The sequence below is a fragment of the Pelobates fuscus genome, chromosome 12 (genome assembly GCF_036172605.1).
Source record: "Pelobates fuscus isolate aPelFus1 chromosome 12, aPelFus1.pri, whole genome shotgun sequence".
NCBI classification, from domain to species: Eukaryota; Metazoa; Chordata; class Amphibia; order Anura; family Pelobatidae; genus Pelobates; species Pelobates fuscus.
This window is the reverse complement of record NC_086328.1, coordinates 103,256,704-103,281,024: the sequence shown is the minus strand read 5'-3', so window position 1 is coordinate 103,281,024 and position 24,321 is coordinate 103,256,704. Positions and strand designations below refer to the sequence as shown.

The 24,321-nt window shown below is 48.4% G+C and overlaps 1 protein-coding gene across 4 annotated transcripts in view; it reads right to left on the bottom strand.

Annotated features, from left to right (window-relative positions):
• The window catches only part of TUB (TUB bipartite transcription factor), a 210,765-nt gene extending 191,381 nt beyond the window's left edge, over positions 1–19,384 (bottom strand). For 2 of the 4 annotated variants that reach the window (XM_063438593.1, XM_063438594.1), the window contains exon 1: positions 19,009–19,383. In XM_063438593.1, coding sequence (XP_063294663.1) covers positions 19,009–19,064 — 56 coding nt within the window. In that variant the 5' untranslated portion in view covers positions 19,065–19,383. Of the gene's footprint in view, positions 1–19,008 lie in introns of all 4 variants that reach the window. The other 2 variants (XM_063438592.1, XM_063438597.1) reach the window with 2 other exon arrangements.
• Between the last annotated feature and the right edge of the window lie 4,937 nt (positions 19,385–24,321).

Below are 24,321 nucleotides of genomic sequence, written 5' to 3'. Positions count from 1 at the left end.
CAGATTTCTGTTTGCGATTCCCTGGGGTGGCCACGGAGCCACCACGCAAATCCTTAGCAACTCTGCAAAGTTTCCAGGGGAATCGGGCACTATCACAGAATGCTACTCTCATTAGTCATTAGAAAGCCCAAATCTGGGGCTGCACACAGTTTAATAAGCTGCAGGTTTACAGAGCACTAAATATTTTTGGCAAGCTTTTTAAATGATTTAATAGTTTTGCATAAACTTTAAAAAAAAAAAAAAAAATTCAAAATATTAAACTATCAAAAATGATCTATCATATAAAAATATTTTTCAAAATATTAATTTTAAAACTTTTTCCATAAATATGAAATCATTTGAAATGCTCATCCAATAATATTAAGTTGAGGCCATACACTGCGAAGACAGCAGATGCTGGTAATGTATCCACTGAAATCCATGCTTGTTTGTGTCACAGTAATTCAGTAATTTGTACATTGTGGATGGTGAGTGTGTTAGGGTGCTGGTTCCCTCTGCTGGTGAAGGCAGATGTCCAGGTAGGCTCTATTATACCCCACTACAGTCTAGCTGGGATTTTATGGCAGTTGGAGAATTATTTTAGATCAGCTATTTTATATCTAAGGTTTTTTTCCATTTGGTCTTAATTTTCTACAATTCTGAATAAAACTGTCCTATAACTCCTGATAGACTGCAGGATGTTTTGTGTAGCAGGCGGAAAGCGAGACTGATCACAGAGCTACGAAGAATCTGGGAGCAGAGCAGGGAAGGGGACAGGATTGAAACAAAGTACAAAGGGAAAATTTTAGTAATGTTTATGCGGAACTAGAATTCCAGCACATTTTCGCTAAGGAAATACTCTGGTATTGTGTAGAAAAAGATACATGAAACAGTCATTCAGCAGAGGTGGTAAAGTCTAATACAGGTGGTAGATAATCACAGTGAGCATAAATCACAATCAGAATAAATACCGGTAGATGGAATATGGACAAAATAAATGGGCGAACTGAGGCTAACAATCTCCTATACAGGAGCTTTTATCTTATTATTAAAGCTTTGACAGTGGGCACGTTACAGAGACTGACTGAGACTGAGACATGTTAGTGGGCACATTATACAGACTGAGACATGGCAGTGGGCACATTATACAGACTGAGACATGGCAGTGGGCACAATATACAGACTATACAGACTGAGACATGGCAGTGGGCACAATATACAGACTATACAGACTGAGACATGGCAGTGGGCACAATATACAGACTGAGACATGGCAGTGGGCACATTATACAGACTGAGACATGGCAGTGGGCACATTACACATAGTGAGACATGGCAGTGGGCACATTATACATAGTGAGACATGGCAGTGGGCACAATATACAGACTATACAGACTAAGACCTGGGGCACATTATACAGACTGAGACATGGCAGTGGGCACATTACACATAGTGAGACATGGCAGTGGGCACATTATACATAGTGAGACATGGCAGTGGGCACATTATACAGAGTAAGACCTGGCAGTTGGAACATTATAAAGACTGAGACATGGCAGTGGGCACGTTACACATAGTGAGACATGGCAGTGGGCACATTATACAGACTGAGACATGGCAGTGGGCCCATTATGCAGACTGAGACATGGCAGTGGGCGCATTATCCAGAGTAACACCTGGCAGTGGGCACAATATACAGACTGAGACCTAGGGCACATTATACAGACTGAGACATGGCAGTGGGCACATTATAAAGCCTGAGACATTGCAGTGGGCACGATACACATAGTGAGAGATGGCAGTGGGCACATTATGCAGACTGAGACATGGGGGTGGGCTCATTATACAGAGTGAGACATGGCAGTGGGCACATTATACAGACTGAGACATGGCAGTAGTAGGCACACAGATTGAGACATGGCAGTGGACAAGTTATACAGAGTTAGACATGACAGTGGGCACAATATACAGACTGAGACCTGGTAATGGGCACGTAATAGAAACTGAGACATGGCAGTGGGCACATTATACCGGCTGATACATGGCAGTGGGTGCATTATACAGACTGAGACATGGCAGTGAGCACGTTATACAGACTGAGACATGGCAGTGGGCACAATATACAGACTGAGACCTAGGGCACATTATACAGACTGAGACATGGCAGTGGGCACATTATACAGACTGAGACATGGCAGTAGTAGCAGGGCCGGATTAACATAGGGGCTGATGGAGCTGCAGCTCCAGGCCCAGGGAATAGGCCCATTTAAAAAAAAAAAATAATAATAATAATTTTTTTTTCAAAAAAATTTTTTACACACTACTCTTAGGTTTGCCACCTGACTGATATTTAACTGGCACAGCTGGTATTTGAGGCTGGCTGGCCAGTGCCAGTATTGCAGTTATACAGGCAATATAAATGCAGGTATTTTTCTCAGTATACACGGAAATTGCTCTGCAATACCAGCACCGGCCACTGTGTGTGGAGAGAGGCAGGGATAGGAAGTTACAGCATATCCCTCCCTGCCTTTCTCTACTGGTCACTGATCCGTGGGGGAGCAGCTACACAGCACAAAGAGTCCTGACAGGAGCTATACAACTCAGGTAAGTGAGGGATGGGGGAAAGGCAGCAGGGAGACATGGGGACACTGAGACACTAGGGGATACTGAGAAACTAGGGAACACATGGGGACACAGACACTAGGGGATACTGGGAGACCTGGGAAAACTGAGACACTTGGGGACACTGGAAAACATGGGGACACTGAGAGAAATGGGGACACTGAGACACATGGGGACACTGTGAGACATAGGGACATTGGGAGACACTGAGACATTGGGACACAAAGACACTAGGGACACAGTGTCCGCATGTCTCCCAGTGTCCCCTAGTCTCCCAGTGTCTGTATCCCCATGTCTCATAGTGTCCCTAGTGTCTCACTGCCCCAGGAGGCACCTCTAGCAGCTATTTAAGGAGTGGCCATCAGAGTTATTTTCTCTGAATAGACAGTGTATACTGCAAAAAGCCTGGAGTGAATAATTCTACTTACCAGAACAAATACAATAAGCTGTAGTTGTTCTGGTGACTATAGTGTCCCTTTAAGTTTGGAAGCTTAAGAGGGATGCATGAGAACAAAACCTGTGCACTGGATGACAATACAATTAGTTTAGGTAATGTAGCCCCATGTAGCTAGAGCGCAGCTAAGCGGAAAAAGGCCTTGACAGGGGTTAGGAGGCGGGCTTAGGAGGAAGTAAGCGAGGGTTGGAATTATGGGTAAGTGGGATTGGCTATTTAAATGAGCAGCCATTTTAGGTGAGTCATTCTAACTTCCTACCTGGTCGAGTTTGTGTTCGCCTCGGTGTGCGCGGACTTTGCTTGGTCGGATTTCTTTTGTCTCCTCTGCAGGAACAATGGACGACGTGGAGCGTTTGCTGGAAGGGATCAGGTCGGCAGCACGGCATCAAGGTGTGGACTGGCTACGGGCACAGCTTGGCCCTGCCCTGGCGGAGGCGGCGGATCGGGACGGCGATGGCGGGAGACCGGTCCGGGCCCGGAGGCCCCCGAGGAGGCTAAGCCCGGGCGCGGGGCCCGGTGAAGTGGTACCCGGTAGCAGTGGAGTTCCAGTTACGACCGGCAGCAGGCCCGGGAGCCGCGTGGTCGAGGCCTTGCCTCCCCGTGTGCGGACGGAGCCTCGGATGTGCACTAGGCGGCAAAGGGATATCGTGGACGGGGGCGCGGCTGCTAGCAGGTCGGAGGCGGCCGGGCGGCCCCCTGGTGCTTCGAGACCCACGGAGGGGAGGCCCAGGAGGGCTTCCCCCCCTTCGGACAGCGGAGACGATGAGGAGGCTGGATCCGGGAGACCGCATGGCAGGCATCAGGCAAGTGCAGAGGGCTCAGGTCGGGGCCCTCTTGGCGGGAAGGTTGTTCGGGGGAGCTCTGCCACTGGGGGGGGCGGGAGTAAGCCGGTTGGGGGTACACAGGCCTTAGTGGGAAAGGGGGAGGGCCCTGGGGCCCCGAAGAGAAAATGTGGCTCTAAAGGAGTAAGTTCTACGGGTGGTAGGGGTTCCCGGGAGGGGGCCAGGTCAGACAGAGGGTCTCCCGTAGGGGTGGTGGGTAGTTCGGGGCCATCGGGGTCTGGCAAGCAAGGGGTCAGAGGTAAGGGGGTGGGGGAGGGGGTTTCGGAGGTAGCTAGGCAAGGGCGTAGGGTAGGCCGGGAGTCGGGTCTTTCCGTAGTGGAGGGGCGCAGGGGGGGCCCGGGTTCCAGGAGTAGTAGTGACAGTCCCTCGCCCGTTAGATCTCTGGGGTCCCGGGATGCTCGGGGGCGGTCGGGTCGGCACTGCTCCCCCTCGGATAGCTCAGCAGGGGAAGGTGCGGCAGCCCCTCGGTATGGACAGCAGGGGCGGCTTGCTGGTAGAGACGGGAGGAGTCGTAGCCCCAGGGGTTCCCGGGTGCCACGTGGTGGTAGAGGTCAGCGGGAGGCTTCGGTGCAGAGCAGGCGCTCCCGGGGTCGGGACGGGAGGGGAGTGGATGTTCGTTACCCCCTACCCAGGACTTCTTCTCCTTGTCCTAGATTTCGGAGCCGTTCTGCTTCCTCACAGGCTGGGCACCGGGTGGGCTCCCCGGTCGGCGAGATGGCGGCGGAAGTTCCTCTTCCCGGACGTCAGGCGATCTGTACTGCAGCCCCCACCACTCCGGTGTCGGGGGGCTTGGCCGGTGAGTCCAGTGGGTCACTACACTCTAGCGCACTAGTTACCACACTTCAGGCACTACTCCACTCATTGGGGGCGGGGGGTGACACTAGCGGCGTTGGTCAGGTGTGGGCTCCGGGTGCAGTGGCTTCAGGTTCTCGGATCCGGGATTCCGCGGGGCCTAGTTCGGGCGGGGATTTGGTGGTGCCGCAGGACGTAGGGGAGGTTGGGAGCGAAAGGGCTGAGTTGTCCGGGGGTATCCCCGACGCGGCTAGGCAGCACGCGTACGTATCTTTTGCGGGCCCACTGGGGGTCCATTTGAAACAGGACGTGAAGGATAAGATTTGGAAGGGCGAGTTCTGTGAGATTTTCTCCCTCCTCCCGTTAGAGGACTTCATTGACCTCAAGGAGGAGGATAAGAAGGATGAGAAAAAAGAGGAGGAGGAGAAGAGGAAGCGGTACCGCAAGATACCGAAGTCCTTCGGTAATTGGTTGCGGGCTTTTTGTGTGCTGGCTAGCGTGCTCGGCGAGAAATCGCCGGGGTTGTGCTCGTCTTTGTTCTGCTATTTGGATGGCATTTGGGAGGCGTACCGGACTTACGGGGGGTTGGCATGGTGGAGGTACGACGAGCAGTTTCGGCAGCGGCTGGCGGCTAACCCGGGTATGCGGTGGGACCAAATGGACCTGCCGCTCTGGATGAAGCTAATGATGGCGCAAAAAGCGCAGCCCTTTCAGAGCTCGGCCGGCGCCAGGGGGCAGTCCGCCTCGTCGGCCACCTTACAAAAGGGCTTATGCTGGCTCTATAACGAGGGCCAATGCAAATGGGGAGCCTCCTGTCGTTTCAAGCATGAGTGCTCCGGCTGCGGGGGAGCTCATGGGCTCAACCGCTGCTTTAAGAAGGGTAAGTCCGGAGGCGCCGGCGCGGCTGTCGCGCCGGGGGGAGGGGGTGCATCCGCTTCCCCTGGGCCTAACCCCAGTGAAGCTAAGCGCGATGGAGCCGTGGCTAGGCCGCTACGGTAACAGGGCGGACGCTGCGGTGCTCCTGGCGGAGTTTGCGGTGGGGTTCTTTATTCCGTTTCAGGAGCGACGAGGGGGTCAAGGGAGGCTGCGCAACCTGAAGTCTGTGGCGGACTTCCCGGATGTGGTTAGGGAAAAGCTGGGCAAAGAAGTCGGACTGGGCCGCATGGCAGGCCCATTTGTAGTGCCTCCGCTGGAGGGCCTGCGGGTTTCCCCACTTGGGGTGGTCCCCAAGAAGGAGCCGGGTAAATTTAGACTCATTCACCATCTCTCATACCCGAAAGGGGAGTCGGTGAATGACGGTATTCATAAGGAATTGTGCTCGGTGTCATATGCATCTTTCGACCGGGCGGTCGATTTGGTCCGGCGGGCCGGGCATGGGGCCCTGATGGCTAAGGTGGACATCGAGGCCGCGTTCCGGCTGCTACCGGTCCACCGGGACTGTCATCACCTGCTGGGGTGTTTCTTTGAAGGGGCCTACTTCGTGGACTTGTGTCTGCCCATGGGCTGTTCCATTTCGTGCTCCTATTTTGAGAAATTCAGCACTTTTCTCGAATGGGTGATACGGGTGGAAGCGGGGAGTCGTCTTATTGTACATTATCTAGATGATTTTCTGTGTGTGGGACCGGCCGGTTCCCTGGATTGCCTGCGCCTGCTGCGGACGGTTGAGTGGGTGGCGGGCCAATTCGGGGTTCCGCTGGCGGCGGATAAGACCGAGGGCCCGACCACGTGTCTGAGTTTTCTAGGTCTGGAGATTGACTCTGGGAGGGGAGAATGTCGGCTGCCCCAGGATAAGCTGGCAAGGCTTCGGGGGGCGGTGGCTGCCGTTGCTGGGGCACGCAAGGTGACTCTGGTGCAGCTACAGTCTTTGATTGGGTTGCTCAATTTTGCGTGTCGGGTCATCCCGATGGGAAGGGTGTTTAGTCGCAGCTTGTCGGCCGCTACCGCGGGGGTTAGATCCCCGCACCATTTCGTACGGGTGTCGGCGGCCATGCGAGCGGACTTGGGCATCTGGGATGCCTTCTTGCGGGATTTTAATGGGACGGTGTTGTTCCGGCAGGAGGGCCAGTCGTCGGCCGAGCTGGAGCTTTTTACGGATGCTTCGGGCAGTATAGGCTTTGGGGCATATTTCGGGGGCTCCTGGTGTGCGGAGCGGTGGCCGGACTCTTGGGGTTCGAGCCCTCTTATGCGCAACTTGGCTTTCTTGGAGTTGTTCCCGTTGGTCGTTGCAGTAGCGTTATGGGGTGACAGGCTGCGTGATCGGAAAGTGGTATTTTTCTCGGATAACATGGCGGTGGTTCACGCGGTGAATCGCCAGTCGGCGGCATCAAAGCCGGTGGTTCAGCTGCTTAGGCGACTGGTATTGCTGTGTATGTCCCGAAATGTTGTTTTTCGCGCGCGCCATGTTCCCGGCTATTTGAATGAGGTGGCTGATGCTCTATCTCGTTTTCAGTGGTCCCGTTTCTGGCTGGCGGCGCCGGGGGCATCGAAGGAAGGGCTGGCTTGCCCGGACGAGATTTGGCAGCTGGGGGCGTCCTGCTTGGAGGACTCGTGAAGGCTTCTCTGGCACCGGCCACTTGGGCCTCGTACAGTAAGGTTTGGGGCTTGTGGGAACGGTCACTGGAGGGGTTGGCCATGGACAGCGGGGAGGCCCTGCGGGACGCTTTCTTGTGGTACACCTGTCAGTTGCTGACAAAAGGGCCGTCCCCTGCCGTGGTGGACAGATCCATGGCGGCTATGGCGTTTTGGTTTCGGTGGCATGGGAAGGAGGACTTTACCAAGACCTTCGTCATCAGGCAAGCCCTGAAGGGTTATCGCAAGGGGCGCAGGGCGCCGGATACCAGGCGCCCGGTGTCGGTGCGGCTGCTGGGGGACTTGGTGGGTATATTGCATGAGGTTTGTTTTGATGGGTTTGAGGCTTTACTGTTCAAAGTAGCGTTTGTTTTGGCGTTTTTTGGGGCATTCCGAGTAGGGGAATTGGTGAGTGCTAGTAAACTGGCGCAGGGGGGCCTGCAATTGTCGGGGGTCCGTATCCTGGATAGGAAGGTGGTGGTGCACCTTGGCAGGTCCAAAACGGACGTCCGCGGCGTGGGCCGGGACGTGACACTGGGGGCCTTGCCAGGCTCGGCTTTGTGCCCGGTGGCTGCTACGGTGGAGTATCTGGCGCGGAGGCCAGCGGTGGGGGGCTCCTTATTGGTGCATGCTGACGGATCGTCCCTTTCTCGGTTCCAGTTCACGAAAGTTTTTCGGTTGGGCTTGGGCAGGTTGGGGCTTCAAGCTGCACGATTTGGGACGCACTCGTTCCGTATTGGGGCGGCCACGGAGGCCGCACGGTTGGGATTGGGGGACGAGGTGGTGAAGAGGATCGGGAGGTGGGAATCGGTAAGATTCCGCTCCTATGTCCGGTTGGGTCTATTGGATTAATGGCAGGGGACTGTTTCGTATTTAAAAAAAAAAAAAAAAAAAAAAATGTGTAGAACCATCAAATTCGAAAGGTTTTGTGTTATGATGTGAGGGGTAATGGCTATGTTGGGATGTTTCGCTGTGTTGGTTGGGGATGGGGTAGGGGTCTCTGTTGGACTTCCCTCATCATTTGTTTTCTCCCCCCAGGGCGTGTGGCATGGATCGTGGGCCATTCGTTTGTCTTCTGGGCCGAGAGGAGGGCCGCAGCTCGAGCGCAAGGCCAGCAGCTGGGTTTTCCGAGAGGCCAGTTGGCAGTTCGTTGGTTTGGGTATCGGGGTTTTTGCTGGGGGGATGTTTGTGGGAAACTGTTTGGGATGCTGGCAGCAGGGTACTCGCCTGACGTGCTGGTATTACATGTGGGGGGAAATGACCTGGGCCTTACGCCGCAGCGCCGGCTGGTGAAGTGGATGAAGCAGGACATTAATAAGTTAAGGGGCCTGCTTCCGGGGGTAATGTTGGTCTGGTCTGAGATTGTCCCGCGGCGCCGGTGGCGGCACGCTCGGGACCCGGGGGCTATGGAGAGGTGCAGGAAGAAGGTGAATAGCTTGATGGCAAGCTTTGTGCGGAAAGTAGGGGGTGTAGTGGTACGGCACCTGGAGTTGGAGGAAGGGTTGCCAGGATACTACCGCTCGGATGGTGTTCACCTCTCGGATGTGGGTTTGGACCTGCTCAACTTGGGTTGGCAGGATGGTATAAGGATGGCTCTGTTTCTTCGGGGTGGCGGAGCTCAGACAGCTTAAGGGGTCAAGGTCTGAGCTTGTGGCGGGACGGGGAGCTGAAGGAGAGGAAATAGGCTCCCCTGGATGAACGTGAGGTGGAATAAACAGATTGTGGTCATCGGTGGTTGAGAGGTTTCGAGTCCTGGAGGTGGCTCAGAACCTGGTGGGGCAGGGGTATCCGGGTATACCCCTGCCGTGGTTAATGGTGGTTGGCACTTTGATATAAAGTTGGTGTATGTTATAATTATGTATATATGTGTTATTATATGGGGGTCATTGCCTTTTGTATGGTAGCCGAAGGAACAGGATGCGAGGGGGCGGAGTATGGGGGGCAATGACCCATGTTTACCTGTTAATTTATTATCGATATTATTATTATTATTATTATTATTATTATAATTATTGGTTAATAAAGCTGTGGACAAATTTCCCCATACTACTTAGTGTCTGTGTATTATTGGGTTAGGTTATGGGGGTGGTTTGTCCTGGATTCCGACTGCCCAAATGGCGACTATAGACCTGTCATGTAGCCCCATGTAGCTAGAGCGCAGCTAAGCGGAAAAAGGCCTTGACAGGGGTTAGGAGGCGGGCTTAGGAGGAAGTAAGCGAGGGTTGGAATTATGGGTAAGTGGGATTGGCTATTTAAATGAGCAGCCATTTTAGGTGAGTCATTCTAACTTCCTACCTGGTCGAGTTTGTCCCACCCACCCTCCCTTTGTTTGTTTTGTGTTTATTTAACCCGTTTCTTTCACAGCGGCGGGACGGGGAGCTGAAGGAGAGGAAATAGGCTCCCCTGGATGAACGTGAGGTGGAATAAACAGATTGTGGTCATCGGTGGTTGAGAGGTTTCGAGTCCTGGAGGTGGCTCAGAACCTGGTGGGGCAGGGGTATCCGGGTATACCCCTGCCGTGGTTAATGGTGGTTGGCACTTTGATATAAAGTTGGTGTATGTTATAATTATGTATATATGTGTTATTATATGGGGGTCATTGCCTTTTGTATGGTAGCCGAAGGAACAGGATGCGAGGGGGCGGAGTATGGGGGGCAATGACCCATGTTTACCTGTTAATTTATTATCGATATTATTATTATTATTATTATTATTATAATTATTGGTTAATAAAGCTGTGGACAAATTTCCCCATACTACTTAGTGTCTGTGTATTATTGGGTTAGGTTATGGGGGTGGTTTGTCCTGGATTCCGACTGCCCAAATGGCGACTATAGACCTGTCATGCAGACTTTGGTCTCTCTAACACTGTGGCATGTCCCCTTTCTTCTACACTCACTACATACACCTTTTCTCTGTCTCAGACTGTATACCAGGAACCTCTGCCTGCTAGTAAGATGATAAGGAGACAAGTGGACATGTGAGTGCTAGGGGACAGTCCTTAGAAAGTGTGGAGTAGGCGCATCATTTGATGCATTTATGTCAAGCTCAGGGTGCTGCCCGTATAGTATGCCCTTAGTTGGACAGCCTGCATGATTGGCAGGCAAAAATACAGATTGGCAGGCAGTCTGGCATGCATTCATGCCAGGCTGGCCTTCCAATTCTTTAGACAAACATGCCCCCTTTTTGGGCATGTTCACCCCTTTTGGCAGGTCTGGTCACGTGATTCGCTCCAGTGGCACACTCTTTTACCCTGCACATTGACTTCCTGCTTCACTGGACACTGCTGTTAGGGGATATGGATTTACTTGAAAGATGAAAGCATAAATTAGAGAGAGATTAGCACAGAGTATGTATTTTCGTATAGCTGCATCCTTTGAGTTTCCCTCCAACACCTCCCTCCAACACCATCTCCATCAGATACATGATGCTTGGGAGGTATGATTGTTTTAGTGTTTTTGGATTCTGTAAATAGGCCCATCATAATTGTCAGCACCAGGTCCACTGGGCTCTTAATCTGGCCCTGCCTGTTACTTCCTGGTTGTTTAGCTCAGTGGAACTAAACCCAAGAGGGAGCAGTTGCCCAGATCACCTCCCTTGCAAAGACTTGTCATTGAACTGAGTTGGGAAGTCTGTGATTGGACAGCCACAGAAAGTCTGGATGGGGTTAGAAGGGGAGGGTTTGCAAATGCTGCAGAGAAGACATCTGCAGCTTTTACAATCTGTTTTTAGATAAACCCCCCAATGAAAAAATGCATAATTAAATGAATGCATGTTTTAATTTGGGGTATGTACTAAACAGTGTTATCATGAGATGCATGTTACAGACTGCGGTCTGGCAATGGGGCACTTCTTACAGACTGTAACCTGGCAGCGGGCACTTATTACAGACTGCCTGATAGTGGGGTACATGTTACAGACTGCGGTCTGGCAGGGTCACATGTTACAGACTGTGGCCTGGCAGCAGGGCACTTCTTACAGACTGCCTGGGAGCAGGGCACATGTTACAGACTGTGGCCTGGCAGGGGGGCACTTCTTACACACTGAGCGGCCTGGCAGCGGGGCACTTTTTACAGAGTGCAGCCTGACAGGGGGCACATGTTACACACTGCAGCCTAGCAGCAGGCAATTATTACAGACTGTGGCCTGGCAGTGGGGCACATGTTACAGACTGCGGCCCGGCAGTGGGGAATTTCTTACAGACTACCTGGCAGTGGACACATGTTACAGACTGTGGCCTGGCATCGGGCACATCTTACAGAGTTTGGCCTGGCAGTGGGGCACATGTTACAGACTGCGGCCCGGCGGTGGGGAATTTCTTACAGACTACCTGGCAGTGGACACATGTTACAGACTGTGGCCTGGCATCGGGCATATCTTACAGAGTTTGGCCTGGCAGTGGGGCACATGTTACAGGCTGTGGCCTGGCAGCGAGGCACATGTTACAGACTGCATCCTGGCAGAGGGGCAATTCTTACACACTGCGCGACCTGGTAGCGGGGAACTTTTTACAGACTGCGACCTGGCAGCGGGGCACTTCTTTCAGACTACCAGGGAGTGGGGCACATGTTACAGACTGCAGCCTGGCAGTAAGGCAGTTCTTTTATAGAGAGAGAAATAAAGGATAGGACTTCATGTCTTGCTGCCTGGAGAAATCTAGAAGTGATTAAGTTCTAGATAACTCCTGTCCCCTTGATGAAAGATATCCGAGGCTGGGACGGTCACAGCAAGCTCTGTCAGTGTTTGGTTGACCTAATGCTGGGTGCTCTGGCCCTTATTATGACTAACAAGCCCCCGGAGAGCAGTCAGTCCAGCACAGGGGCTGGATCATTTATGTTATATAAATTGCCTTCTACTGATATAAAAACACACATTGTGCAATAACAACTCATCACGGGGCCTGACCAACTCCTTCCCTCCGCACGCTGTGCCAGAAGCTGATCTGCATTGCAAGCCTGGGTTTTGTTCTATAAAGGTGTAGGAGGTTCGCTCAGCTGCTGCGTGATTACAAAGACACTAACTTTATGCAACGTTTAAAGCGTTTATCTTAATGGGAGGCTTTTATCCCTGGTGCCTGTTGGTTTAAAGCAGTTCGTATCACATTTTCTGAACAGGCCCCCCTTAGCATGAATCATATGCTCGGACATAATTTATATGCAAATATTAATATGTTTCCCCTGCCGGCAGAAACTGTGCGCTTAGCGTTTATTAATATGCAATTATAATGGAAAACTGTTTAATGCTGTCAGAAATGTCTTCCTATAGATTCACTTTGCCATCATTCAGTTGCGGTATTATATGTGGGTTGAGAATAAAAACCGAACATTTCAAACATCTGTGGGGTATATTCATTAACCAGCAGACTGTAATGAATGTAAAATAGCTTAGCTCTCACTGGTGAGTTTGAGAATTTTTCCAAATCGCTATTTTTGCCTACGTGTGTTGCCATTCATATTATAATAGGTGCAATTTAGTGTTTATTGCAGAAAAACACAACTTAAACGGCTCCCACTGTTAGATCTACAGATCTCCATCCTCCGGCCTGCTGGATACATACAAAGTGTAGGATATTTTTTGTAGAAAAACAACAAGGTAGCTGCTGGGAGAAGCCATCTTCCTTTTCCTTTGATTACGATCTTATTTGATACAACCTACACCTGGCGTCAGGATTGACAAACTGCCTCATGTTTACTAAAAAACGAAAACCTGCTGATTTCTAAAAGTAAAGTTTCCGCTGAACTAGGAAGGAACTCCTTCTTGAACGCCTTCTGGCCATAGCTGTTTAGTGTGACAAACTGAGTGGTTAAAGAGATACTTGAAGCACCAAAACAACTTTTTGAAGTAGTTTTGGTGTATTGATCATGCCCCCGCAGTCTCGTTGCACAATTTTGTGCCATTTAGATATTAAAGCGCCTCTGGCACGTTGCAAGTTTTGCTTTTAGGTTAAAGGACCACTATAGTGCCAGGAAAACATACTCGTTTTCCTGGCACTATAGTGCCCTGAGAGTGCGCCCACCCTCAGGGCCCCCCTCCCGCCTGGCTGGATGGAGAGGAAGGGGTTAAACTTACCTCTTTCTCCAGCGCTGGGAGATGCTTTCCTATGGACGCTGGCGTCTTCTCACTGTGATTTTCACAGTGAGAAGCACGCAAGCACCTCTAGCAGCTGTCAGTGAGACAGCCACTAGAGGCTGGATTAACCCTAATATAAGAGAGAAAACACAACAGCCAGTGAAAGAAAGTAAATGGATACAATCTTGCACTGAAGTTGGTAGGGTTGCAGGGTATCAGGGCATAACCCAGTGATTATAATAAAGAAGCGAAGAGGCTGAGAAGGGTATGACAAGAGATGTCCACCCTATCGTCAGTCCCTATACCCCAGGATAGGCATGTTCATAATCATGGCTTCAAAAATTGCCAGTATAGAACATAAATGAAATATGAAAATAATAAATTTTATTGCTCCCTTCTAGGGAAGATAATAAACACACAAAATAATAAATGTGTATATACATGAAAAAAGTGTAATAGAAAATATAAAATAGAAATCGTCTGTAGCATGACACACCTTGTTATCACAAAAATGAGTGACACAATCAGAGGCGGGTAACTGTCGATGTGTATGTGACCGTTACCCGATAATTATCACTATAGTTGTAGGTGTAGAGACTAGAGCTTCTGTATAGCCGCACACTTTAAATTACAGAGATAAAATTAACATCTGTGTGGCTAAACAGGCTTAAATGGTGAGAGCGTCACGGAGACCTTGTTATTTATCACTAAAGTAGCAAAAAAGAGGCTATTCGTACGTGACAATCACCAAAATGAGTGACACAATCTAAGCGGATAAATGTCAATGTGTATGTGATCGTGACAATTACCCAATATACATCACTAGATTAGCAGGTATAAAGACTGGAGCTTTTGTATAGCCACACACTCTTAGATTGCCGGGATATAGTGAAAACATCTGTGTGGCTGAACAAGCTTTCAGTGTATAAATAGTGAGAACGTAACGATAAACTTGCTATTCTGTCACAACAGTAGCAAAAAAAGGGTAGCTATTCGTACGCAACAGTCACAACCCGCATAAAAGGTAAACAATATGCGGTCAAGGTGATTAGCTAAATATAGAATATGGCAGATCTAACCTATGGCCCGATAGCAGTAGAAACGGAGCCGAAAACGGCACACAAGCTACTCCTGTGTCAGTGCCTGTACAGGCAGATTTCTAGTCTGAATCAGATTCTAGATTGAGTGGTCCCGGGAAACATGCAGAGTACTCGTCTATTCTGATACTAGTGCTTTACATTCCAGATAGATTACTGTTCTAGTCTGGTCTAATTCTGGACTGAGTGATCTGATTTTACCCGGTAGATTACTACTCTAATCTGAACTGGTTCTGGACCAAGTGGTCTCCTAAAGTACCCAGACTTCTAGTCTAAAGTCTCAAATTCTGGACCAAGTGGTCCCTGTCAAAGCTTCAGACTACTAGTCTATGCTGCAAATTACACCAGACTACTAGTCTATGCTGCAAATTACACAAGTGGTATAGTGAGAAGCGAAGTCGCTCAGACCGGAGTGGTCCCGATATTAGCTCAACGCGCGTTTCGGCGCTGGCGTGGCGCCTTTGTCTCTGAAACTGCTATGTTTATAGAAAAAAGGGTTAAACCTAGCTGGACCAGGCATCCAGACCACTTCATTAAGCTGAAATGGTCTGGGTGCCTATAGTGGCCCTTTAATCATTTTTTTTGTTCCTATTTCTCTTTGAATTTATTTATTTGAAATTCACATTAGTATTTTTGTTATATCTCAGACGATGCAGGGACTACTTTCTCTCACTGGGAGCGTGATCTGACAGTGAGCGGAGCTTAAACAAAGTTCCATCTCAGTTACTAATTACTCTGCAATACCAGCACCAGCCAGTGGGGGTCACTGTGTATGAAGAGAGGCAGGGATAGGAAGTTACAGCATATGCCTGCCTTTCTCTACACACTGATCCGCGGGGGAGCAGCTACACAGCACAGGGAGTCCAGACAGCAGCTCCCAGCCTGCAGAAACAGCCTACAGCTCAGAGAAGTGAGGAATGGGGGGGAAATGGGTAAAAGTGTATTTTAGCGTATGTTATTATTTGCCATTTCGTTCAGGTGTGATTTAAGCAAAATAACTAACTCATATAGTATTTGTCTTACCTAGACTGTGAGGGTAAAGGTGTAGTTTAGCGTATTTTATTATTTGGAGTTAGTTATTTTATTTATTGTGCCACTTAATCACACTTGAACGAAACGGTAAATGATAAAATAAGCTAAAATATACTTTTACCGGGACATGCTGCAGGGAGACATGGGGACACTGAGAGACCTGCATGCAGACACTGAGACACTAGGGGACACTGGGAGACATGGGGACACTGAGACACTTGGGGACACTAGGGGACACTGGGACACTGGGAGACCCGAGGATGCTGAGACACTCGGGGACGCTGGGAGACATGGAAACACAAACACTAGGGAACACTCAGCGACATTGGGAAACTGAGGCACTGGGGGACATAGGGAAACATGGGGGCGCTGGGTGACATGGAGACACAAGAGGACACTGGGAGACATGGGGCACTGTGATTCATAGGGACACTGTGTTACTTATGGGACACTGAGACATGAGCACACTGGGAGACAAGGGGACACTGAGACACTGGGCAACATTAGGAAACTGAGACACTGTGATACATAGCAACACTGGGAGACAGGGAGACACTGGGAGCAATCCATCTACACAGCAGAATAAAACTGTAAGTAGTTTTTTTTTGGTGATTTTATTGAATTTTCTTGCTCTTTGTGATTTACACCATGTGATATCCTGCATACATAATTATTTATGCAAATTATTAAGTATTTTTTTTCCAAGAAAGGAGGCATGCCTAGTTGAGATCCGACACAAGGAGGAAAAGATAAATATAAATAAAGAGAAGTGGCAGTGGGCAGAGTGTAAACATTAAGATCCAGAGGGCATAAGAAAAAAAAAACATATAGAAAAAAACATAGAATCATTTTGTTTATACATTCCTGATCACATCTCCGTGCAAGTGGCTTACACAGCCTTCCTACTCACTTCCTGTAAAGAGAGCTCTAATGCTAAAACCTATTTTATTGCACATGTTTAATCTAGAATTTGTTTTATCTCTTGCTCTGTTAATAGCCTGCTACAGTCTGCAGCAGCCTTCTGTTTGTGATTAAAGCTTAATTTAGCGATCAGGAGATAAAAACCTCTAAAGTTAACACACTGAGCAGTCAGACCTGATTGAAAATTAAACCATTTTATCGTACAGGCTGTGTGAGTCACCGCCAGGGAACGTGTGCCTAGAGCTGCATAAACAGAAACAAAAGTTATTTAACTCCTAAATGGCAGAGAATGGAGCAGAGAGACTGCATGGGGCATGATGTATACACCCAAACTGTTTGCCTTGGCCAGTGATAGCCTGAGTGTATCAGCTGACACTATCAGGCTTTCACTGACCACCCGTAGCGAGTGTGAGTGAGAGAGAATCTATGTATACATATAACAGACTGCCAAGCAATGTGTGGACCTGTAATGGGACAATACTGTGTTATCCTATGTTGAAATAGTTCTATACTGTCCAATCCATATATATTAAGACAAATATTATTCAAATGTACATTGTTACAGTGTATTTACAGCTGTCACTTTATTTATTCCTACACGTTTTACACGTAACAAGCTGAGCGTATGGTAACGCCTGTGCGTCTGGCGTCTTCGGAATCCTCACACATCTGTCTCTAATCAGCGCACAATGCTTGGGTGCCCATCACTTATTAGTACTATTACACCCTCTCGAGGTGTATTGCAAGTGATATGGGATTAGCATATCGACACGTTACAGATCCACTGACCATCCGCAGACTCCCCCAACATGAGGTTGTAACTTTAAATCATGGTGTGGTGAAAGCCTCAGTGATAATTAACTCAGCTGCTCTGAGTCAGAATGTGGGTTAATATACTAAACAGTGAGTCAAGTGGAGAACTTGCAGATTATGTCTTCAATAGCCATTTTGGAAATCGATTGATATTCATTCTCCCGGCTATTTATTTCTACAGTTTATCAAGTTACTGCTTAGAAAATAGCCCTCACAGAAGCCCTCCACCAGATGTAGTATTTTTACTCATTGCAGCTTTGCACAGCTGCTGTTTGCTTCGGCTCCTTAATGTTAAATGCTGACAGCTGTTCTAAGACGTCACCAGAGTTTTCTAGCCCCCCCCCCATTCCTGTAACACCAGGCCACGGTGACCCCTCACCATATCCCAAGTGCTGACCCCTCACCGTTCCCTGAGTGGTGACAGCTCACCGTACCCCAAATGCTGACCCCCTCACCGTACCCTGAATGGTGACAGCTCACTGTACCCTAAGTGCTAACCCCTCACCGTACCCCAAATGTTGACCCCCTCACCGTACCCTGAATGGTGACAGCTCACTGTACCCTAAGTGCTAACCCCTCACCGTACCCCAAATGTTGACCCCCTCACCGTACCCCAAATGCATTCCCCTCGCTGTACCCCAAATGTTGACACCTCGCTGTACCCCACATGCTGCCCCCCCCCCTCCATTGTACCCACAAATACTAGTCACTTTCGAACATTACTTTCGAACATTACATAGTATTGTTATAGTACATAATCGCTTTCATACATCATAGTATCCTTACAGCACGTTAATTGCTCTCATACAGAGTATTATATTTAATCACACTCCTATATTACATAGCATCCTTACAGTATGTTAATAGCGGTCATACATTAGAGTATTCTGACAGTACGCTCCCAGCATGCCCTGCGTGTAGAGTGCCGAGCAGGCGCGCTCTGTTGCTGGAAGATCTGAGCGTGTTCTCAGCATACTAAACACAGTTAAAATCAATCCCAAAAATAACCTTTTTATTAAGATTGCTGAGCAGGTATTACACAGTATTAATCTTCGCTATGATCCCTTATCAGCTTCTGTTTGCAAAAATAATCCAATGCACTTTTTTTTATTAATTTCTTTTACATTTTCCCAAGAAAGCATGTTCCTTCACTTGATGGGAGAAATAATTCACAGTAGCCTGCCCTCACCACTTTTCAAAAGACCACAGAATAAATCAAAATAATTAGTACTTTCGCCAAGCATTCCTTGCGACGGGATAATTCACGCTAAAAGTTTTGTATGGAATAGTTTATCCTATTTTCCGGAAATCTAAACTTCCTCCAATATTATAAATTGATCTGACATGGACTGTGGAATTTTTTTTTCCCCCTCTGGATTTTTATATTCTTCAATCCTTAACGAATTCCCAGCCATCGATGTGAATTTTCATTCCCTGTTTCCATAGATTTCGTCTTCTTTCCCATATTAAACCGCTAAAGGCAGAAAATGACTCTGGGCGACATTCCGGCTCTTTTCAGTGACCCATAAAATGGTGACTATACAGATATATGTTGATCTATAAAACTTCTATGATACAGCATTTATAAAATCTAACAACGCCAAGATGTAAACTCTTATTTGGATTTTTTTTTTTGTGTGTCCTATTCAAGCGCCAAGCGCCCAAAGTATGTGGTATGACTAGGATGCCACCTATTTTACGTTTCAGTGGCTTCACTGAAAACCCTGTGCATTAACCTCTTCACTACTGTTCCAGCAAAATATGATATTGTCATAATTAAGGGTTAAACATATATCACTGATACATGATGCACCGTACCTGTCATAGCTCCATCTGCTGTAGGACATTGCCCTGTTGCTGCTCACACCTTCCATTTCTGGTGGTATAGTAGACCCTGTCTGGCTATCAAATGATGGATGAACTGCAAACCCTCAGACAATAGCTGTAGGATGGGTACCTCCAGACCTGCCAGCGATATTGGAAGGCGATGCACAGGGCTGATTTAGTTGGGAATCACAGTCTGAGGAATGTACCATTCACGGCCAGGATGGAGGGGTTTTCTAAGCATCCTATGGCTGTAATATGCACAATATATCACAGCTCCTGAGATGCTGGAGAGGCAGGAATAAATCCCGAGCTGTGTGTGTAATACAGAAATATGCAATGTCTGTCCTGCAGCTCTCAATAAACACCTGGGTGAAGGCTCAGGGACAGCTCCCTGCCAGCATCTGATTTTTATTATATATGTCGGTTTCCACAGATACTGCTCCATATTTCTACATCACTTGCTCTGCACCCAATAGGCGAATACTTGACTCTTTTAAACCAGGTCCCTCTGGTGAGATGTGAGATGCAGTAATTAAATCCTCTGTGTATAGCTTCACATGCATGACAGCCTAACAACACTACATGTACAAAGCACGCCAAACACATCACCCTGCCACGCAGGCACCTTACCATTCTGTCACACACACTATGCCATGTAGCCAGCATTCACCCTGCCACGCAGCCACCAGTCACCCTGCCACCCAGCCAGCTTCGCAATCCCCCAGCCACCCAGCCAGCATTGCAGTCACCCTGCCACGCAGCCAGCAGTGCAGTCACCCTGCCACGCAGCCAGCAGTGCAGTCACCCTGCCACGCAGCCAGCAGTGCAGTCACCCTGCCACGCAGCCAGCAGTGCAGTCACCCTGCCACGCAGCCAGCAGTGCAGTCACCCTGCCACGCAGCCAGCAGTGCAGTCACCCTACCTCCCAGCCAGCAGTGCAGACACCCTGCCACGCAGCCAGCAGTGCAGTCACCCTGCTACGCAGTCAGCAATGCAGTCACCCTGCTACGCAGTAAGCAGTGCAGTCCCCCAGCCATACAGCCAGTAGTGCAGTCACCCTGCCACGCAGCCAGCAGTGCAGTCCCCCAGCCACGCAGCCAGCAGTGCAGTCACCTTACTACGCAGTCAGCAGTGCAGTCACCCTGCCACTCAGTCAGACTGCCACGCAGCCAGCAGTGCAGTCATTTTGGCACATAGTCATCCTGCCACTCAGTCAGACTGCCATGCAGCCAGTAGTGCAGTCATTTTGCCACATAGTCATCCTGCCACTCAGTCAGACTACCACGCAGGCTGCAGTGCAGTCATTTTGCCACATAGTCATCCTGCCACTCAGTCTGCCTGCCACGCAGTCAGCAGTGCAGTCACCCTGCCACGCAATCACTATGCCACGCAGCTAGCAGTGCAGTCATTTTGCCACATAGTCATCCTGACACTCAGTCAGACTGCCACGCAGCCAGCAGTGCAGTCATCCTGCCACGCAATCACTATGCCACGCAGCTAGCAGTGCAGTAATTTTGCCACATAGTCATCCTGCCACTCAGTCTGCCTGCCACGCATTCAGCAGTGCATTCACCCTGCCACACAATCACTATGCCACGCAGCTAGCAGTGCAGTCATTTTGCCACGTAGTCATCCTGACACTCAGTCAGACTGCCACGCAGCCAGCAGTGCAGTCATCCTGCCACGCAATCACTATGCCACGCAGCTAGCAGTGCAGTAATTTTGCCACATAGTCATCCTGCCACTCAGTCTGCCTGCCACGCATTCAGCAGTGCATTCACCCTGCCACACAATCACTATGCCACGCAGCTAGCAGTGCAGTCATTTTGCCACGTAGTCATCCTGACACTCAGTCAGACTGCCACGCAGCCAGCAGTGCAGTCATCCTGCCACGCAATCACTATGCCACGCAGCTAGCAGTGCAGTCATTTTGCCACGCAGTCACCGTGCCACGATTCCTGATGTGCCCAACACAGGAAAGAATTCCTCCTTGACTGCAAAATGGTAATTACATTTCTCTTTTATAACAAGCTGCAAACTGCTATCACCCATCTTAATTATTGATTTAAATAGACTGTTTTGCCAAAAAAAGTGCTTTTAACAATTAAAAAAAATAATTCTTATCTTTTATCTCTGTGATGCTGACAAAGTTGGTGCCACTGAGCTGTAGCTAGTAGTATTTCTTACCAGGATATAGTTACAGTGATTATGCGATTTAATTTTGTACCTGTGCCGTACATATTAAAAGAACACTCCCTCACTGCTTCGAGTCTCCTCCCCCTGCGCCGCATTGATCAGGAAGGTTTGCCTTGGCGGTTGATGATGTGCTGAGAGCATCAAACGACCCTCACGATCATCAGCCGCCATGGGAAACCTTACAGATCACTGCGCCATCCAGACAATGCCATGGGTTACGCCAGTCGAAAGCGGTTTAGCCTGTAAGGTAAGACTGCACCCAGTGACTGTCAATCATCTGACCGCATTATTCATGGACTTAATGCTTAAAGGACAACTGTCATCAATTTTTCACTTAAAATTACATTAAATTTAATTAAACCTAATGATATTTTTTTTTATATGCTGCAAATTGATTTATTTAAGAAAATGTTACTTTACCTCAGCAGCCATGTTGAATCAGAATCTACTGGTATTTGACAAACTGCTGCTCAACCTAACTTGCTGCTGTGATTGCGCTAAGTGAACCTGTAGCAACAAGTTAGATAGAACAGCAGTTGGTCTGATTACAGTAGAGTCTGACCTAACATGACCACTCAGGCAGATAAAAGGTGACATTTTCTCAAAAAAGCAATATACATCAATAAAAATATAATTTGCATCCATTAAAAAATTTGTGTTTTTTTTTTTAATTTTATTTTATTAAACCAGCCACAACATTAAAACCACTGACAGGTGAAGTGAATAACAGTGAACACAGTCAGTTTTTGAATGTCATGTGTTGGAAGCAGGAAAAATCGGCAACTGAAAAGACCTGAGTGACATTGACAAGGGACAAATAGTGATGACTAGATGAATGGGTCAGAGCATCTCCAAAACGGCAAGTCATGTGGGGTGTTCCTGCTATGCAGTGGTTAGTACCTACCAAAAGTAGTGCAAGGATGGACATCCGTTGAACAGGGTCATGGGCACCCAAGGCTAATTGATGTGGGAGAAAATGCTAGCCTGTCTATTCCAATCCCACATAAGAGATACAGTAGCTCAATTTGCCGAGAAGCTTAATTCTGGTCATGATAGAAAGATGTCAGAACACACAATGCATTGCAGTTTGCTGCGTATCTGCAGACTGGTCAGAGTGCCCATGATGACCCCTATCCACCAAGTGGGGACATGTGCATCACAACTGGAACAATGGGAGAAGGTTGCCTGGTCTGATGAACCACATTTTCTTTTAGATCAGGTGGATGGCCGGGTGCGTGTGCATTGTTTACCTGGAGAACAGATGGCAGCAAGATGCACTATGGGAAGAAGGCAGGCCGGCGGAGTTTGTTGCAGAGCATGTACACCTCTTCATGGCAATGGTGTTACTTGATGGCAATTGCCTCTTTCAGCAGGATAACGCACCCTGCCACATTGGTTTGAGGAACATGACAAAGAGTTCAAAGTGTTGCCTTGGCCTCCAAATTCCCCAGATCTCAATCTGATTGCGCATCTCTGGGATGTGCTGGTACAACAAATCCAATCCAAGGAGGCTCCACCTCACAACTTGTAGGACTTAAAGGATCTGGTGCTGATGTCTTGATTCCAGATACCACAGGACACGTTCAGGTCTTGTGAAGTCCATTCTTCAACGCATCAGAGTTGTTTTTGCAACACAAGGGGACCTACACAACATTAGGCAGGTGGTCTTAATGTTGTGGCAGATCAGTGTGTGTATATATAAATATTTAAAATAAAGAAAACATACATGCATTTTTTTTCCTGCATGTTTCCTTTGATTGTATATGAAGAGAACAGCTTGCAAAAGCTTCTGTCTGCAACCCTTTCCATTTTCCTCAGTGCAGAATTTCAGCCTGTGTCGGAGCCTTTGTATTGGTGCAGCATTCGGATGTGCATGCGCAGTCCTCTGCGTCTCAATGAGTTGTAGGTCTTGGCGGCTGTTGAGGCATTCCTGCAAGGATGGAGAAGACTTACTCCTAAAGCTGTATCTACCTGGATGAAGCTGAGGATATATCGCTAAATACTAGCGTGAATGTGACTGCTCACCAGAAATGTAACCTTTTTGTAGATCCTTTAGATTCTTCATTCTGAACATCTCTTGTTTGCAGCAGATTCCTGAAATTTGCAGCTTCTACACTGAAATCACCTCTTGGCCACCCTGGTCCTCCCATTGCTTTCAATGAGAGCGATGTATGTTTCCGTCGACTCACTGCACACATTTGTTCTTGCTGCACCTTTATTCATCAGTGAAAGAAAGCAAATGGCTACATTGTTAAACTGGTTGTCCTTCATTTTATTGATCTATTAATCAATAGAGATCTCAACTCATAAACCTCACTTTTTAATTCTAGTGGGAACCAGTGTAATTCCTATTGAGATTGGAGATGAGCGATGTGGTTAAGGTCTGTTAGTTTTACCAGGATGATTTAATGGTGTCCAGAGTATTCCTATAAATACACCGAATTGGAAACTCTTCGAATCTCCAGTGATCAGTCAGGACAGAATTTTGCATTGTCTGGTCCTCCTCCATGTTGTAATCTAACATCCTAGGTGGAGCTCAGAGATGAACCAGGCATCACTGGATCTTTCATCAATCAACGACAGCGGAGAAAAATCACTAAATCTGAGTCCGCAAGACTTCACTTTGGGCAAAATGCTTTGTCACGTCGGGATGTAAAGAGCTGAGACTGATCCCCAGACCTCCTGATATCACAACAAGACACACAATAAAGATTAGAAAAAGAAGCCGGTCATTTTATATACACAGGAACGAACAATAGTAACAGAAAGGAGAACTACTCCTGTATGTGTTTAGAAAGTGCTGATGGCTTATTACTCTGTCTTATGTTAAAGAGCTTCATAATTACACAGTGCTGGGTTAAACGTCTCCCTCGGGCATTTGTGGTCAAGAAGGACAATTGTACACAGCACGAGTAGGCTCTGTTCTCATGGCAACAGCTGTAGTCCTGCTGGGAGTTCAGCATTGCACTGCACTCCGGGGGACCTGCACGCCCCCCTCGCAACTAGGTGCTGTGTCACTAATTATTGCAGCCAGACGTTTTGCTCTCTTATTCTCATAATACCCGCTCGTGTCATCTGTAAACAGTGTCTGTACTTTGGACAGAATGC